This window comes from Parus major, chromosome 11, assembly GCF_001522545.3.
Source record: "Parus major isolate Abel chromosome 11, Parus_major1.1, whole genome shotgun sequence".
NCBI classification, from domain to species: Eukaryota; Metazoa; Chordata; class Aves; order Passeriformes; family Paridae; genus Parus; species Parus major.
Window position 1 is genome coordinate 7,674,124 of NC_031780.1, and position 19,584 is coordinate 7,693,707.

At 41.3% G+C, this 19,584-nt stretch overlaps 1 protein-coding gene across 1 annotated transcript in view; it reads right to left on the reverse strand.

Annotated features, from left to right (window-relative positions):
- Positions 1 to 4,414: 4,414 nt before the first annotated feature.
- GLG1 (golgi glycoprotein 1) overlaps positions 4,415 to 19,584 on the reverse strand; it is a 77,599-nt gene continuing 62,429 nt past the window's right edge. Inside the window, exons 11-26 of the mRNA XM_015640172.2 lie at positions 18,109 to 18,262; positions 16,293 to 16,430; positions 15,466 to 15,552; positions 14,503 to 14,565; positions 13,727 to 13,840; positions 13,240 to 13,328; positions 12,263 to 12,380; positions 11,173 to 11,265; positions 10,498 to 10,635; positions 9,097 to 9,220; positions 8,609 to 8,751; positions 8,292 to 8,393; positions 7,547 to 7,654; positions 6,802 to 6,922; positions 5,813 to 5,919; positions 4,415 to 5,337 (exon numbers count right to left, since the gene is read on the reverse strand). Coding sequence (XP_015495658.1) covers positions 5,170 to 5,337; positions 5,813 to 5,919; positions 6,802 to 6,922; positions 7,547 to 7,654; positions 8,292 to 8,393; positions 8,609 to 8,751; positions 9,097 to 9,220; positions 10,498 to 10,635; positions 11,173 to 11,265; positions 12,263 to 12,380; positions 13,240 to 13,328; positions 13,727 to 13,840; positions 14,503 to 14,565; positions 15,466 to 15,552; positions 16,293 to 16,430; positions 18,109 to 18,262 — 1,867 coding nt within the window. The 3' untranslated portion in view covers positions 4,415 to 5,169. The remainder of the gene's footprint in view (positions 5,338 to 5,812; positions 5,920 to 6,801; positions 6,923 to 7,546; positions 7,655 to 8,291; positions 8,394 to 8,608; positions 8,752 to 9,096; positions 9,221 to 10,497; positions 10,636 to 11,172; positions 11,266 to 12,262; positions 12,381 to 13,239; positions 13,329 to 13,726; positions 13,841 to 14,502; positions 14,566 to 15,465; positions 15,553 to 16,292; positions 16,431 to 18,108; positions 18,263 to 19,584) is intronic.

Here is a 19,584-nt window from a genome sequence, read left to right on the forward strand (position 1 = left end):
AACAAAAAAACCCAACTGAAACAAGGAGCGGCCAGGATTTATACACAGAAAGGGGAAACAATTTACAAAAAAAAAGTCTCGTTAATGTCACATTTAAAAATAATTATAATAAAAAAAAAGACTAGGTTCAAACAGCATCTGCTGTACAATAGGAATCCGCTGGGTGTGCTTTATACACTGCGGGGTGCCGGGAGCCCCTTTCCCCCTGCACCCCGCTCGTGCCCAGTCCAACACACGCGTTACTCACAGCTTCCGATCCCCCGCTTCTACCAGCGGCAGGCACACCTTTCCCTTTTCTCCTAGTTCAGTATTTCCCCAGGCGAGATCTAGGCGGGCACTTCTATCTAACTCAGTCAACACCAGGGCAGCAGGGGTGGGATCTCAGGGTGCAGCGATTCACCCTGGCAGGGATCTTTGCGTTTGGGCAGCTACAGAATCAGATTTGGGTATTGTGCAAGGAGAAAATCTTGCCTCTGGCTAGTGAAGAGCAACGTTGTTACTCCTCCCTATCCCAAGCAGCGTTCAGGAACTCATCGGTACAGATGCAGAATTCCACCAGAACAGAGCACAGTGCCAGATGAATTCTCTCTGGCACAGGTGTGATTCGGGTTCCCTCTAACCACAACTCATCGGAAGCAAAATGGCAGGTCTGGCTCCCAAACAGGGACACTGTGCAAAGATCAGTTCCTGGGAGCTGCCTGGAGGACCTGAACCCCAGAATGAGGAATGTGCTCCTACACAAACCCACACTACAGCTGTTTAAGTCCACAGAGCTGTACTTTAAATATGGACAGAAGTGCTAGATGAAATATTCTGGTTTCATACCACACTCGTGCACTCATACACACCTCAAAACTACCTTTCCCCCCCCCCCAAACAAAACTGATAAAGTAAAAAACCCTACAATCTTCTTTCACTAAGTAATAACATTGTGGTTTAACAGAAATCGCCATCTAACTTGAACACAATTCCTCTACAACATTATGGGATTCCAGTGATCCCTCCGGCTTGTCACATTTCTTCCCTCTTTACCTACCTGCAGTTAGTTTCCGTACTTGAGACAGTCACAACTATTATTTTCCATACAATGCACTTACTGTGGATTCTTTCAGAGCAACACTGATTATATCACAGTGTCAGATTCTGGAGAAATGCTAATATTTTGCTACAGAATTATTCAACCTTCACTAGGGTCTTTCCAGCCCTTTGCAGTGACACAGACACAGGGATACTCAACCCAATCTATTGGTCAGTACACTTCAGGTGCCAGGAATTTTGTTCCCACCCAGATGACTTACTCCAGGCAGCCTAATGACAAAAGTGAGGCAGGAGAATCCCAAGCTGAAATTCTCAAAAGGACTTGATTAGACTCAGTAGGTAAACAATAAATAAGCTTATTACTGTGAATGAGAATGAACTGTAACAGGCTAGTAGAAGTGGAGTACAGAGGTGCACATCATGCACAGCTCCTGACACGTGCACACACATGCCATCATTTAGGAAGCCTAACTTGTTAACCCTCGCAGCAGCAGCAAGCAAATGGAGAGCTGCATGCTTTGCCAGATCACAAACATCCACCTCTTCCATCCACGCCCTGAGCACCAGCATCATCATCAAGTCTAGAATAAGCTCTCCCAAGAGAAGGTTTTGTGATGATCAGGAGAAAAATAAAAACCCGCAACCAACAATCATCTCCTAAATGGCATTCAGTGGAAGGCAGACTTCTCCAGTGAGAGGTAAGGGTCATGAAAAGACTACCACAGGCTCTCCCACACTAACCCACTTCTCCTGGCTGACTGCAGCTACTGCTAACACTCCCTGTTAAATCAGAGAAGTTAAAAAGGCTTTCTTGAATTCAAGGCAACAGTAGTGTTTCTTACAACCCTTTCTCACACCTACCTACAAGGGTGGTAAGACACTGGCAGAAGTTGCTCAGAGAGGTTGTGGTTTCCCCATCCCATATTGTTCAAGACCAGACTGGATGGGACTCTGCGTACCCTGGTCTAGTGTGGAAGGTGTCCCTGCCCAAGGCAGAGGTTGGAATGAGATGAGCTTTAAGGTCTTCTCCAACTCAAAACTGTTCTATGGCTCTAATTCTTTCATTCTTTACCTGCAGTGGAAAATAGTTACGTGCAGGCAAGATGACGTGTTGGCAACAGCACAGCCAGGTTATTTTTGGAAGAGTACTCCTGTGGGTTTCTGTGCTTGAAAAACCAAGATTTTTAGGTATGCATGAAAAGGAGGAGAATGTTTCAAGACTGACTGGTAGATTTATAATTAAAAAAAAAAAAGAAGATTTGGTCATCACAAGTGGTAGGAGACCCCTTTTTAAAACATGAAAAGATAACATCCTCAACGATAAAATGGCCTCGGCCCCTTGCCAACCTTTAAAAGGTGGATCTGTGTCTACTGTGACAAAAGGTTTATTTAGTATCCTACTTTTTTTTCCAAAGGCCTCAGGCCACACACCTTTCACACCATCACAGCACACTCACACTGAAACTGTGAGCCTGACAAAGGCAGAAACACCACCAACCACAGACTAACACCACTGTAGAGCATGGAGTCCTGATGCCATGCTCCAGGCACCCTTACCACAACCTCCTCCAAATTAAAAAAGAAAAACACAACCAGAAAGCCTTATATTTATAAGTAAAGAAAGTCACCTTCAGAACTGAACAGGGTTTACATTTGGAACTATGGCTACAAACCTACAATTTTCACGGCAATGTCTTTTTGGAATTTAATGGAAGATTCTATTTCTAGACAACAAACCATCTAATTAGGCTTTTTAAGCTAATAAGGTTACAAAATGCCTTCTCAAAAAGTCATAACAGTTTAAAAAAAGCCCTCCAATGGCAATTTAATTATGCCAGATAGACATTTTGGAGAAGCAGGACTCATGCCAGCAAGCAAGGCTGCACCAAGATCCCACTTCCCTTGCTGGCAGCTCTTTGAGCACACCCATCATGATAACAGTCATTTCAACACTCAGTCAAGTGATACAACACACACTTCTAATTGCCAAACTAATATTTGTGGAGTTACACACCTGTGCTACCTCAAGAGACACGATTAACTGTTTCTCTTCTGCTCCACTTCATGCTGACAGACAGCCAGGCAAGCTCCCTTAGCACCAGGAAGGAGGGGCAAGAGAAGGAATTCAGGCTTAAATTCAGTTCTACCTCACCACTTAACTGCAATACTACCATACACTAACTCCACTGAAACTTCATCACTCAGGCTTTCACTGCTGCTTGCTTGTGTTCATAGTATTTTACTACAAAACCAGAAGTATTTTTGAGACTCACTAGCATAGCAAGTCTAAACCCATATTAGTTTGCCACCATCCCCAGAGCAGGATGAAGGTATGCTTGCAAAAAGCTTCAGCAAAAAGTCTTAGCAAAAGCTCACAGTATTTTGTATATGCCATTCTGTGTATACAGCATAATCAAAATCAGCTGGTCCACACCAAGAGTGTCTCAAAACCACCTCCACTGTTCTTCTAGAGAACAATACGGAGAACCAGAAACGCCAGGTCTTACCTAGCAGTGTGCTAAGCGGGAAAATAAAATTATGGTTCAAGCATCAGCCTAAGTTGGACAGTTTCAGGCACATGGTTTTTACCACAGCACACATAGGTGAGCACATCTAAAAGGTGAATAAAACATATCCTCCTGTTCACATTGACCCTTGTGCAGCCTCTTCTAGATTTCATCAACACATTCCATGTTTCAGTCAAAGCACCTGTTTTATGAGCTCCACACCTCTTTGTACTTGAGGAACACAGATGATGGTAAGAAGAGGCCACAACTACTGGTGCAGCTTTTCCAAAACACCTTCTTTGGGCTCTTGGGTGCAAGTATCAGGTTCTGGAAGTATAACTATACATAGCACAAATGCACATGTTGATGTTAACTATGCAAAAGCTAAAAGCTACTTCCCTTAAAAATTCAGATGTTTCTGCCTTTCATACACACTATCATTCTTCCTTGCACTTCTGGCTTGGCATTCTGGACCAGCACCTGTGTCCTACATCCCAGGAAAATTCCAGGTGTTATCACCATCAATTGTAGTTGTAGAAATGAAAACCACTCTTCAGTGCTATGACGAAAACCATTAAGACCCAGAGTGTGGCTACAAACCACTGTGCTAATCCACAAGTAACCATTATACAGAGAGAGAGGATGTTGAGTGGTCTGGTGCTTTCTGCATCACTGACAGAGCACTGCACTGTCAGTGTGTCAATACCATCTACACATAGTTAATTTGGGAGGGTAATAGCTTAGCAGCAGCAAGGTAAAAATAAAAGGAGTGTTAGAATTTTACTGCATCATTGCTAATAAAATGTTGACTGAGCTCAGAGCACTTCCTGTCTACTGACACTGTTGTATACTGACAGGCTCTACACACCTTGTGTCTACATTGTGTCTTTAATCTACTGAAATACAGGTTGTACAGTTCACATGAGAATTCAATCCTGGTCAGTATTTTATTCTATCTTGCGAGCAGCAGAGGAAGAAAGGGAGGACATCTTTTCAGCCAAAAAATCCACAGTCACATAAGCAGGATATTCACTAGGAGATGACACCAGTGATTGGTGTCCTTAGGTTGTCCAAGACTATGCTCTGAAGATGCTTTACACAGACGAGCAAGATGTCCAAAACAAGGCCAACTGTGGTGTAAGATGCAATTTACCCTTTAATTTCCTGCCTCAACTTCACCCAGCCACAGAGGATGACGAGATTTCAGTATGAACCGTAACCTAAATCATATAGTCGGTATGCAGAATATGTCTGTCTTTAAAAATTTACTTAAAAACTGCTTGAGCTGCAGGTCATATCAGTCTGATTTGGAGAGTGAAGGCAGTTCCAACAGTACAACAGAGACTTGTCTACAGGCAGGTAAACGAGAGTCTGCTAACAAAGGGGTAACAAAAGCTGCTGGCTGGGCTGCCAATGTTGCACACAAACTTTCATAGGATGAAGATGCCATGGATGAGATCCAGGATGGGAAAACTGAGCCAACACCTGCTGCTTTTCTAATTTTTTTTTTTTTTTTTTAAATTTTTTTTTCTCCTCTCACAAGAGGGGGTGGGTAGACTATACAGAGGAGGGCTGTACAAAACTGGGCACTGGGCAGGCATTTCTTCAGCAGGCAATCCAGGCTCTACCTGTCCTTGAGCTCTCTTGTCACCCGCTTGGTGATGCGTCCACACATCAGGCCGATGAGGAAGAGTACACAGATGCCAACCGTGATCACAGACAGGATGTAATTTTTGGAAGGAGAGGTCATAACTTGCATGGCAAGGTCAGAAAAGCCTTCTGCTGGGGCAACCTGGAGGTGAAAAGGGAATAAATGAGCCAAGCTGTGCTTTCCATGCAACCCTCAGCCACGACATTTACCAGCTTTAGTGTCAGGTACTGCTATTGCCTCCTGTCGTTGTCAGACTTGTCCTGAACCAGAAAAAAAGCAGGCCCGCAGTGAGTCACCTGAAGAAACTGCTGTTCAGGAGGCACCTTTATAACAGGAAGTTTTCCTGCCCCTATTTCATTGCCCCACACGTTCTCTGCAGGAGATTAAGCCCTGTGTGCACAAAATATAGTTTAATTCTGCATTGTTAGGGACGCATCTGAGACACAGATAATAGGATGTAACCTCCCAGACAACCCGATTTCAGTTTTTCTGCACCAAATTCAAAATACTAAACTTCATTCAGAAACAAGAATTTCATTACAGTTGAAGTTTTTCATAAATACCCTGCAACAGAGAGATCAAAGGTATAAAAAATGGAAATAGTTTATATATTCACCTTTGCAGCATAGCTCCACATTTCAATACGATCATTAAGGCGTTTCTTGCATTCAGGCTGCAACCTCACACGCTTATCTTCCAGAGCTTCCATTAAGCATGACATTTCTGTAATGTGCAGAAGATGGGTGTTACAAAACAGAAACAGTGGCTTTGATAACACAATGCAGAGAGGGGGTCTTCCGTTCTCATGAAGGCTTATGGTTACAAGGCTTTCTGAACAGACCTGGCACACTACCCCTGAGGCTAGCAATTTCACCAAAATTCATGATCAGTACTGCATTTGGAGATGCAAGGAATTCTGTCTTCAAAAAAGAAACTACAGTACGTATCCAATATATAATTCATGTGGTTTACATGAGATTTTATGAAGTCTTATAAATCTGCACTTTCAATGAGCTGTACACTCTGAACTCCATGCCACCAGCCTTTAGAGAGAGCTAAGATCAACTTTATTTCAGAAAACACAGCCTTATCTCCTTAGGCTTGTTAGGAGTTTCTTTTGAACAATATATTTTGAAAGGTTTAACTTCCTGACTTTTCACACAGTCCTGTGAAAAGGAAATGGGATCACAGTGTTCTGATGCCAACAGAGGGACTTGGCCAACTAACTCATAAGCTTATTTAAATGCTCATATAAGACACAGACATAAAATTTTGTCTTTTTTATTCATGCTACCATACTTGACTAATCCTGCTTTGCAGTGAGGAGTTATTTAGTTTGTAGCAAACAGGCCACAGACTTAGGTAAACCAACCCCAGACTTTTAATGCTCAACTGTCAATTCAAGCACTTACAGGCAGAGCCCTCTCTAAGCTACAGACTTGGACACAAGGAAAGACTTCTTGACACCCATCTACCACAGCTGTTCCATCCTGCTGCCTACAAATGACTGGTGGAAATATCTTGTACGTAAGATTACTCTGGTAAGAAATGCAGGTTAAGTATCTTGAGACTGAGAGGTTACACAAGTACAGCACAGGCACTTACGGCGTCCTCTCCCCGGCGGTATGGCAGCACAGTGGTGTTTGATGTCTAGGGCACAGGCTGTGTGGAGCACTGGGTCAACAAATATATCTGCTTTGCTTTCCTTCAGCATGTTGAGCACTTCCTGCAGAGGAGGAAATTACATCTCAGAAAAAGGAGACAGAACAAAACTCATGCTGATCAATGTCTCTGAAAGGAATATCATCTTTTCAAATCCAGGATCATGAGAAAATCCACCACTGTCCTTCAATAAGGACATATATAGATAAGGACATAATATGAATGCTGGTTTAGGCTTAATTAAGTGTCCTGGTTTGTAACATTCCTTAAAATACTCATATTAATCTAAAAGACAAAGTCGGTATGCCAGGACTACTTCAGTTAGAACTGAAATGAGGTGCCATAGCCATGGCACAATTCGTACAGCCCTCAAGCACACAGTCTGGGCCTAGGAAAGCCTGCAATAGAGACAGCATCAAGAAACAGGTTAGTAATAAGAACCTTTGGCAACCTTTCATAATCAAGAAAGGATTCAAGTCTGGAATTGCAAAGGAGGAACTTTCAACACAATTTTCACTGGCAAACTGAAATGGAATTGAATCACTGCAGGCCAGAACTGAGATGCATAGGGAAATTTAAGCACTCTGTCCTCATACTAGCTAGAAGATGACCTAGGCTGTGATCTGGAAAAATCAGACTTCTGCAGGGATGGGAGCTTTTTAGAGCACATCCAATTTATTTTCTTTACCTTCTTGCACATCTCAGTTTTTATTTTCAGAAGATTCACTTTCAGACATTCTTCCACCTGCCCAGTCTGCTCCTGAGCTGCTGCTTCTTCTGCACACAAGCTGGAAATCTATTTTGAAAGAGGTGTTTTAACATAAGTAGTTCACAACAATGATTCTGCCTTTTAGCACATTTATATCTCAATATGTTAGTTCATCACAGGGTGCAGCTAAAGAATACATGATGAGATTCCTTCCCCCCAAAATCCCCAAAGCCAAATGCAGCCTGGCTCATGCAATATGCATAACCCTTTGAAACCCAGCAGCAAGAAGTCAATATCGCTGCACTGAGGAGGAGGGCAGGGAAGAAAACAGCAGGGACAGAATATGAAAGTATTAAATAAGTAACCCTTGAAGATGACCAACTCCGTTACCCAAAGTGAAAACTAAAAAAGCCTGATGGTATTCCAGTTAAGGCTGACAAGACCAGAGAACTGACTTTTTTGTGACAACAGGAAAGAAGTCCATAGTCACAAATACTGATGAGATCCCAGATGAAAAAATTAACTTCATATTAGCACTGCACAGCAAACTGCAATTCTTGTGCACTGGACAAGAGTCACAAGCAGAGAATCTGACTACCTAGAAGCAGCTCAAAGGGATTTTTTTGTTTTACTTATTAGGAAAGCATGTTTTGAGAAACAAAAGTCTGTTACACGAAAAGGGAGTTTTCATCCTGAAAAAGTAGCTATGGAGTTCCTCTCCTACCTCATCAGAACAGTGCATCTGAAGCTGGGGATCCAGCCGATAATCAAGGGCTGATTCCTGGATTATCACTCGAATTTGGTCCTCGCAGTCTGGAGAGAGACGCTATTTGGGGGAGAAAGTCATTAACTCACTCAATGACCTTTGGAAATCAACCACGCTGTACATTAACCTGTATTCTATAATATTTCTATAGGAACATAAAGTCTCTTTATACACATGCTGAACAAACCACAAGCCCAAATATGATTTGTTATTCAATGACTGTTGATCAGCACGGTCTACACATTTTCTCATTTGCAGGCACCAGTTCTACTCACCTGGTCTGCATATTTCAACTTCAGGCATGAGATGACTTGTCCTTCCAATTCTGTATCATCCTTGGCCCTATTCAGGATATTTTGGCAGAATTTTGGTATGTCTGCTTTACATGCCTTCCTGAGCACGGGGTTTAAGCGGTAATCTAACCAGGAGAGATGACAGAACTTCATTAGAGTACAGATCTCTTCAGATTACAGAGCATAACACTCTGAAAGAGATAGGATAGAAATTCCCTGGATGACATTATACCATCAAGGAACATGATTTTTGGGAAAAATAGTATTTTTTCATAATAGAATTTCAAATTGTGAGGTAAGAGCTTCAGGAATAAGGGAGATTCAACAACACATGCTGAACCTCAAAAACTTGACTAAGGTTAGTGTGTACACAGAAAACAACAAAGGAGAATAAAACAAAACTGATACTCTTCCTGCCATGCAGAACACCTCAGGCAAGCAAGTTCTGTTTTTATTTCAGAAGAAGATACCTGTGTTCTGTGTAATCTGGCGCTTTGTAATCATCTGCTTGCATTTAGGATCCATCACTTCACTGTTCTTGTTTTGTTTCAAACACTGCAACATGTTTTTTGAATCCGCCTCTGGACAAAACCGCTACAAAAAAATCCCCCAAAACCCAACAAGTTGCATCACTAAAAGCACTTGAAAAAACAAAACACAAACCCAACAAGCAGCTTCCAATTCATGGCAGGGAATAATCATCTGTCCAACAGAGAGGTATAGAGCCACACTATCTAGCCCCAGCATACCAGTGCTACACCCTGAATTGACTATGGCCATTAATGTGTCTGCTTATGCACCAAACTGTACAGTACTGACTGGCCTTATCAAGAGCAAATTGCCTTTATTTTCTATTCTTAAGAAACAGCACACTTGGAAAGAAATACCCACCAAATTTGGTCTCATTCTCAACTACTTTTGTCTCCATTTATTTTACAAATTAAAGAAACAATCTTTTAAGACTATACACATACTGCTTTTCTGTGTAAATGCTGCCTGGACAAAGAAACAGTAAAGACTTCATTAGTATCACTCAGAGCAAACTAAGACCACATACAAGGAGATAGCAGAGAGAAGCTCATTGACAGCAATTAGCCCATTCCACCTTGAATCAGACAGTCAAAAGTGAACCAGCTTACCCAAAATTCAGATAAGGTACTAATTTCTTTTGTTAGAAACTAATTCCATGGGTGTAAGATAAGGCTTTTGCATCTTCAAATCCTCACTATTTTGATGAGATCACAGGTCTCTTTTTAAAACCATGTGTCTGAAGAGCAAATAACTCTCAAGATGTTCTTCATCAGCCAAAATATGAAGGCAGGGCACTGCATACAGACCACATACACTAGTGTTTCAGGGCTTGGAATTCTGTCTGCTCTGAAAGAGTGTCTTATATGAACATTCACTGCTGCTTTCTACATGGTACCACTTGCGTAATTCTAAGTTATGCATGATTTTGCCTGCTTTAGCAGTTTGATAAAAGTCTGCGTGCACCAGGTCAGCAGTGACCTGAACATTTTACTCTTCTCTGTACTCATAACCTCTTCATCTTTGCTAACAGCCAATCCAAATCCAAATTGACTGGATGAGAACTGTATTAGGAACCTCAGCACAGATTCCCTCCTCAATTCTGCTGGCAAGTTAGGAAGACAAATTTACTAGTGCACAGGCTTTGATTAGGAAGTTGAAAGAGAAAAGCCCTGAAGAAACCTCAGCCTGATTCAGAGTTAAGAAACAGATTACTTTGCAAAAAAGCAATCATACTTCTGGAAAAGCACAGCACTGTTGTAACAAGCCTCTGTGGGAAGCTCAAAGCTGATTGAGCTCTTTTATCCCAACCTCACCCTCTGAAATGAGCACACAACCATTACCTTGATCATCTGCTTGCAGACTCTCATGAGAGTGTAGTCCAGTTCTGGGTCCATCATCTCTGTCTCCTGCAGTTTAAACACCTTCTGGTGGCACCGTGTACTCAATTGCTTCTTGATTTCTTTCAGGCATTCAATAATCTACAACACAATATTGCAGGCATAATGGACACACTGTTGATATGATTCTGTCATATGCAGCCATGAGTTCCCCTAATCATCATCTTCATCTCATTTGGACAGTTAAGTTCCCAATGCCTAGATTTTATCAAAGTCATTACCAATGCTTATTTCCAGGACTTGCTTTAAGCTCATCTTTTCTCACAAAGATTTAAGGAGATGAAGAGGATCTCTTGGACTTATTCCAGAACCACAAATCTCATCCTGCAGACATTATGCCTATGAAATCTTTAGCAACATTTGCAGTAACCAGCTGCTAACAGCTTCAAACCAGCATAAACTGAAGAATAAAGGGCTCACAGCATTGCATTCACCCAGTATTAATGCTTGTGTGCCAGTGGAAAAGAAAGAAATTAACATTCTGAAGTACTACCAAAATATTTGAGTGATATCAAAATGAAAATTTCAAGCTGCAGTTACACAGGCAAAAGTGTTCTTCAAAAGTTTTCTGAAATGAAAGTACAAATTAAATTGTAAATTATTAATAAATTCCATTACCTGAGCATTGCCATAGGGCACGTTCTGGCAGTAATTCTTGATGTCACTTTTACAAGCCTCATACAGTTCTGGTTCAAGCCTGATATCCTCAGTCTGCAGGAAAAATTACAATATGAGCCTTAAAGTAGGACTGAAGATTATTTTACTTTTTTAATCTCTTAACTGAAGACCTCTACTCACAAAAAGCAAGCAACCCTCACAACAGGCATTCAGTTTCTTTGAATATAAGGATCTTGGGTATGAAAAGCGGTGTTAGTAAGAAATCAACTTTGACATTCCCTGCAGTGATCTGTCAGATTTTTAGATCGAAGAAAGAATTTACATCAAATTATAGAGCTAGCAAGTTGTTTCCACTGCTTCTCCTAAAAGGGCATCATCACAACTGTCCAAGACAACTAAATTATTTCCACATGAAAGCTAAAGGATGCATTAAGAGCCACCCATCTAGCAGGTGACCTGGAGGATGTAAATGAAGTTTCCTGGTTTTGGTGATGCCAAACATCTGAATTTTTCCATACAAAGGCAAGAGTGCTGCCTCTTCCGATATGGACCTACTTAAGGTGAAGCTTTGACACTTAAACAGTATCTACAGGACAAAGACCTTAAGAGTTTATTACTGCAAGCACTGCAGCAGGAAGTTGAGAGGCAGCTTTGCCTACCAGAACAAACACTAGTTCTATTTATCCATTGAGCAACTTGGAGCAGCTGGAGTTGAGTTGCTTCATGTGTGCTTGTTTCCTCAGTCTGTAAAATGAAGCTTTTGTTCTCTCCTAGAAGATGTTAAGGGCATCAGAATGTGTAGCACGTTGCTGTCTAACACTAAACATAATCACTTTAGCTGAAATCCCAATGATCATTTAGCTTGCCTTAGCCTCCGTGAGACTATATTTAAGGCATTAAAGCAGACAATCAGTACTTTCATCGGGAAGGGCAACTGAGCCTTATATTGTAAGAGAAGTGGAAAAATAAATAAGATGCATCTTGCAAATGAGCTTCCTTTTTCCCCTCCCAAAGGTGGACAAACCAGGAAGCTTTAACTGAAGGACCTCACTAAAAGAGTGGGGAGGACAAGAGTTTCAGGCATGTTTACCATTTCTAGCTCCTCAACACGCAGCTGTTTGCGGCACTTCAGAGAGACCCTGTGCTCCTTGGCATCCTGCAAAGTATCATTGCGCACAGTTGTGCTCAGACAGATCACTACATCCACCCTGCAGAAAAGAACACATCTTTTTATTCATACACCCTTCACTAAGGCCAGCCAAGGTTGATATTGGATTACCACACCAGAGAAACTGACTCCAATAATCCAAACACAGTATAAAGTTCTTGTGCATCTGCGCTTATTTCTGGGTATAGTTCTATGTAGAGTAACTGGATCAAAATTAGAACTTAAACTGGAGTTCAGATCAGCAAACAGGAAGACATTCAAAATCCCACCAACCCCTCTGCTCAGCAAGACTTCTGCTCTTAAGTCATGTCAGCACTTCAGAAAAGCTTTGCTTCATGTCAGAAACAGATGAAGGTGAATACCTACATAACATTGCAAGTAATCCTTTTACACTATGGGAAGGGCATTTACCTCATAAAATGCAAATAGTCTTGCTATCCATAAACAGGACTGACCTTGTGTGTAATTTAGCCTTACACTATTGCAGTAGGACATTAAAAAAAAATCCCTTAGACTGCAGTGAATAAACCAGATAAAACAAGTGGGATGTTTTCCCTCCCCAGATCAGCAACTAGAACAACAGTAGCCTGCCTCTAAGAAGACAATGAATCTAGCAAGGATATAAGACATCCTGGGACATGCAATCCACTAATTGTAATAATTAGCTAATTTCACAGCATATAAAATAAGAAGGACAGGCTTCTATCCAGGAGTAAAGCAGAAATAATTTTAAGAGGCAGGCCTCTACCTTAATCTTCTACAGAACAGTCACTAAGGGAACACATACAAACCAATTAGCCTTTAAAGGAAGTCCAGTGTTTCTGTCCCATCATAAAGTACCCTGCCACTTAATTACACATTTACACAATTAGATTGCTCTTTGATCAGGCAATACATACTTTTTTTTGATGTTGGGACACAGTTTCAGCACATCCTCCTTGCAAGCCATTTTAAACTTGTACGAGAACCTAAAATCTTTCATTTGAACCTGCAAGAGAAAAATGGCGAGAAAAACAATTCTGGTCAACTGGAATTAACAAAGAAGCAGCAAAGTGCTGGCCAAAAGAACACTTTTTGAATCACACAATTAGCACATACTTTTGTTCAAACATATTAATGTGGAAGTAAGGGGAATGCTGCAATGCTGAAGAAGTTGGGATCTGTCTACCAAATGCCAGGGAGGAAGGGAAGGCTGAAAAGAAATCATCTCCAGAAATGACCATTTATGACCAGGCATGCAAATACAACTGTCTGAATTCACGAGAGCTCTTTAAATAGAGTGGAAAATCTATTTCAAAGGAGCGTTTTCATAATTAGCTAATTCCCAGCAACACCCTGAAAAAACAGAACCGGCTTCCACTGATAGCAGAGAAAAGCATTGCTCACCAGCTGGAAATGAGTAACACCGATTGCACATTTTTCATTCATTTCCTTCTGGTGTTTGTTCTGTATTAGACACTCCATCAGGTCCCCAGAATCAATCTGGTTATCTGCAACCTCCTGAAGAAGAGATGAAAGGCATAAAAATTAAACACTTTTACAAGTCATGGGTTTTATGCTGTTTTGGCCCACTGTGACCAGGAATATGGAACTTACAGTCCCACTCTCCATGGTGAGCTCACTATTAACTGACCACCCTCGAGTTGCACCACACAACACCAGTACACAACTATGCTTATACAGTTAAGAACCATCTCAGAAACACACACACTTTAGAGTCAGGAGAACACACTGCAAAGACACAGTGCTTACATGACATTACAATTAGGTGTCTTCACTGCTCCTTAACTACTCAGCCCTACACCAGTGAAGATATTTCAGCAGTGCTGACCAACTGCACAGAGTAGAGTGGTTAGACACACTGCCTGCATGTAAAGGAGAAGGAAAAAAGTCTAGTATTTAACTCACTGTAGAGTGATTTTTGCCAATTACAGAGCAATTTTCATCTTCAAACTAGCTTTTATGCTAGGACTTTGACAAAAGCAGAAATACCAGGTGGAACTAAGAATTTTTATTTCAGGGTGATTTTTTAATTAAAGACTTTTGGAAATTATTACCTCTGATTTTACTTTTCAAGTGTACCAGGAACTAATACTAAAACTCTCTAACCTTTCCCACTGAGTTTTTCCTCAAAGATACCCACACTATTACAGAGTACTCACATGACAGAATGTCTGGATAATGGGCTCACACGCTCTCATCAGCAAGGCTTCAATTTGAATGTCCTGCAGAAAATACACAGTTTTTCATTTTCACAGTGAATGCACAAGAGAAAAATACTCTGAAAAAAACTGTGATAACGACTCAAACTCAACCCAGTTTACAGGGTTTTGAAAAATGCAATCCAAACAGCTTTGCCCTTTAGCTCTGGAAATCCCAGGATTCACTCTTGCCAACATGGCAAACGCAAGACAAGCCCTCCAGCTTAAGAGAAGAGCCTGGTCTCCACAGAAACTCCTGGCTTGGATAATTCAGTCATTTTCCTCCAAACTGGCTGCTACAGCATTAGAAATCACCTTACACCTAGGCAGGAGTAGAAGATTTGGCATAGTTCTGAGAAAACCAAAGTTATTAACTGCTGGAAGGAAAATTTCCCTAGGGCACAGTGTAAATTTGAAGAGATATGGGGAACAGTCTGGGCCTCAACAGTCAAATATGCAGCTTCATAAAAGAAGTAAAGCTGCCAACATCACTAGAAATCTCTACTGATGTACCTGGTGTTATTGCTTGCAAAATTTTTGTGACCGGGAAGGAAATAATTTGGAATACAGTACTCAAAACTACTTGTAAGTAAGACCAAAATCTCAAATCCCATCACATATCTTGACTTGTGTTCAAGTTAACTGGGTTCCTGAGCAAATTTTAGTTTTAGTGCTACAATTGATCTTTAAAACAGGAGAAATGCCATCAACAGCCTAAAATCCTGAACTGTAGTTCATTTCTCTTCCTCAAGACCCTCCAGGAAAGCTACCATTGTATGGGGTAAAAAGGATGTATTTTGATCCCAGATCCTAGCTGTATTTCTACAGCTCCTCTAACCTCAGGTTTTTTCATCACTACTAAAATGGCATGCTTAACTAGACATAATCATCTATTCCCTTTACCCCAGGCTGAAAATCACATACCTCAGACTCCAGCTCAGTGAGGTTTCCCACTATGTCTCTGCAATCAGACACCAAGTCATCAAGATGGTCCTGAAGGCATTCCAGTTCCTACAGAAACAGACATTTTAGTGTGATCCAAGAACCCAAGTTGAAATTTTGAGTTTAAAACACGGTTACAGATGTGAAACTGCCCTCCTTTCTGTGAAGTCCTAAATCTCATTTAATCCCACTCCTCCACTAGCACTCTCAGAACACACATATACAATAATGATTGAAAATATTGGTCTAGGATGTTACCACTTGTTCTCAAAAGCTCCATGATGTGCTTTCACTTCTGGAATATCCCATTTAATTTGCCCTTTCCATAACATTAAAGAGAGGTTAGTTACCCAGCCTATGATGGGCACTTCAAGCCTCCCTAAGGCACAGCAATTTAACATGAAAGTATTTGTTGAAACTTTGTTAAGCAGCTGCAGATGTTAGTACAGTTCTATAAGCACAGGAAGGATGTCAGTATTTCCCAAATGGAAATGGAGCAAAAGTTTTAAGTAGGAAATACCAAGCTTGTAATAGAGTATTACAAATAAGAGGTTGAGACAGGTAGGGTTGCTTCTTTAAAGCCCTTTTGGTAAACTATTCCCTTCTCCCTTCTCATTCCACTAACATTTGAACAAGCAAAGCTTCTTTGCACCACCTGTCTCAGTCTGGTGCAGGTTGTGTTTTAACCTGCACTAATTTTTAACACGTTCTCCACTATAAGAGGCAGCAAGACATCCCTTTATTTCCTTTTTGTCCTTCCCACCCCTCCAGCTTTGCCAACAAAGTAGCAGTGATATTGTGTGCAGTACCTGCCCTGTCTCTGTTTTTTCACTGCACCATTTCCCCAAGTCAATCATGCATTTGTCCTGGAGGGCTGGGTCCAGCTTCACATCCATGGCTCGCTGATGGAGGATTCTCTGGACCTCTGCTCTGCACTCTCGTGATAGCTGCAAAGAGAACAGGGAATGTTTGGCATATGGGGTCCTTAAATCCACACAGGGATAACAGGATGCTGTCAGGTAAGGTTCTGAGAGTGACCACAAATGCCATCATCAATTCCAGAAGGCACGGAAGTCCTGCATTGCTCAGCACAGGCCTGCCAGGGCCCCCACAACAAATGTGGGTTCCAAAAGAACTTGGAGCTCTGTCATTTAGTTTAGATAGAGGCTCCTCTCATTCCACTAAGTTTAATTTTATATTCTTAAAACTCTACTTTGCTTTATGAAAGATGTCAGATGAGGTCACCAGGTTATCTGCTACACCTTTACTTGAGGCTACAGACAGATTCTGGAGAAGAAAGTCCAAGCAGCTCATGTCCTTAATACCAAATAGAAAGCCCAGAATAAGGCAACATAGTCCAGCTGTAGTTTCTTCTCAGCAATCTCCACTGCAGCACATCAGAGTCAGCACTTGCAAGACAGGAAGAAACAAACTGTAGGAAACCAAAGGCTACTGGTGTGATGCTTATCCGACCTGAAATGCACCAGTTGAAGCTTAAAGCTTCATATATTTAAAAATCCAAACCACTGGAAGTTACCTAGCATTCTGTTAACAGCACTGGAAACAAATACAGGTCTAACCTCCCATGAGTTTGCTTCCAAGACTAAATTTCAAAATGACAGCTGCTCCCTCAGTCACCTTTCCGAAAGAAAAACACATTAAAAAACCTTTTCTCTCCCTGATAGATTATTTGCAGGGTGGCTATTGATTTCTTTGGTCAGCACTAATATAAAATGGAATGAAAAAGTCTCAACTCAGCAGACTAAGAAACTGCATTTTAAAAAAAATATTCCTAAAAGAGATGCTTTTAGTCAATACTTGACCTCTGCCACAAAAGACCTTTTAAATCAAGCTGTGGAAATTAATTTTTAAACTGGGCCATTGTGTAAACCCATCAACTCCTAGGGACTGTGTATCCTACAGTGCCAAAAGAAATGGAACTGAGTACCCAGGTGCTTTCACCTGAGTGCCCTGCTAAAGGCACAAGAGGGCAGCAAACTTGAAAAGAGCAACTCTCAACCACAAATGCGATTATGGTGGATCTCCACACTGCAGGGCAGCAAGTCAGATCCCCACTGTCTTCTTTAAGACAGCATAAGCACATTTATCAGTACAGCATGCTCCAAAGAACTGGAAGTGTGCATTATATGAATAGGAAGATCTAAATGGAATATAATCTAAAGCTGGGCACAAATCAAAACTTCATTAGAAACAGCCGAGGAAAGCTGACCTTGAAACTCCTTTTTGCATAAAACCAATTTTGCATCTATGTTGGCTACGTGCAAGAATCACATTCCTCTTTGGAAAGACATGAGGGAGGACTTGTACTGACTTTTAACAGAAATATAAGTTGATGTCAGCACACAATTCTCTCCATAGGCCTGTAACATGGGTCGGTCATCCTGCTGGGCCTACTTTGCCTTACCAGAACCACCACCTAGACCTTCAGAGCACCCTTGAGGAGGAGCTGGGCATTTGAAGCAGTGCAACTACCACCGACAATAAATGATTTAAAGTACCTTTTCTGAGTTCTGGCAGTTTTAGCATTGTGTGTCAAACTTCCAAACATGTGTGCAACCCTTCTACCACAAATCAACAAGCAGCAAGTTACCCATTAGCACTTACCCTCCTTCCTTGCTCCTCTGTTCGATATGCATGCCTGTACAAGCAGGAGAAAACAGCCCCTGGAGGCATCAGCTCACTGGTCTCATTCCAGCCATGGGTATGGCAGAGGCGGGAGGCATCTCCCTGACACTTGCGGTAGAGGACTGTGTCCAGTCTGCAAACAGAGGAGTTATCACTGGCACTTCATTCAAACAGGCAATGTTTTTCATATCCTAAAATGCTTTGGAGGCAGAAAATCCACTTCAAGTCTCAGGCACCACCAGGACACCACTCAGCAGCAGCATCTGACCTACTAATGGCCTTAATTCAACTTGGAATCAACACCCTAAATAACACCAAAATCTTTAATTACAGATCAAATTTTCAAACACTTCTTGAAGCACCTCCCATTTTCTTCTGCAGCATGCCAGCCAAATGCTGACACATGAGAAAAGAAATCATCTCCTTGATGTCCTGAAGCAGCAGAAAGGCAGGTACATACCACATTCTGCTTGTGTAATATCTTGCATGTACTTTGTACTGCTGCCATTCTGAAACACCAATTCCATAAAAATCTGAGTTGGACTGATTCTGTCTGCTCTGGATTTGAGCCAACAGCAAACTCAATGCCCCCTGCTTTGCATGTAAGTGCAGATCTCTTAAGATGATGTCTAATTACATGAAAACTATTGCTAACCTTTCAAAATGGAAACTTCATACTTACTAACACTGTAGGAAAAAAAATCAAGTGATTTCAGTGGACACAATTATATAGCTAATGATAAAGGTAACAACAAAACCCCCTATACTCTGTGCATCTTTCTGAGACACACAGTCAGTGCAACAGATTTATAAGCCAGTTTTGGGGAACAGTGGTTAAACAAAGATAAGCTAATGCTGCCCAGCCTGCATTATGAATTAGAATTATTCTTACTCCCAGGAAAATGCAAATAATCAGTCTTCCTTCTTCCAATCACTTAAGTTTGACTCAAACAATTAATTACCTGCTGGAAACAGTACAGGCAGGAGATCCAGCAATGAAGACAAACAGGAAGGGGGGAAAAAATTAGGTATTCTTGTCTACCTATGGAGATAATTATTGAGAAGACTAAATGAACAGCCAAAAAGCCTTAAACTCCCTGCTCCATGAAGCCCTGTGTTTAAAACAAGAAGGTTCACAGAGCACATCAGCTCTCAGCTACTGGCAATGCTGTCCATAAATACACAACTTGCTGCGAGTCAAGATTTTCTTAATGTTTAATTTGAACACTCCTGGCAGTAATCAATGCCCAGGACTTCTTGCCTTACACTCTTTGTGGCCACTGAGAACAATTATTCAATTTCTTGCAGTAACCCCATTAAATGTAGTCTATCTCCTCACCTCTCAATCTTCTTTAGAAGACAAGCCAAACACTTATTCTTTCCTCACTGGTCACGTTTATCAAATTTATTCTCTACTCATCCTAACCAACACCGACACAAGGGACTTTGTATATA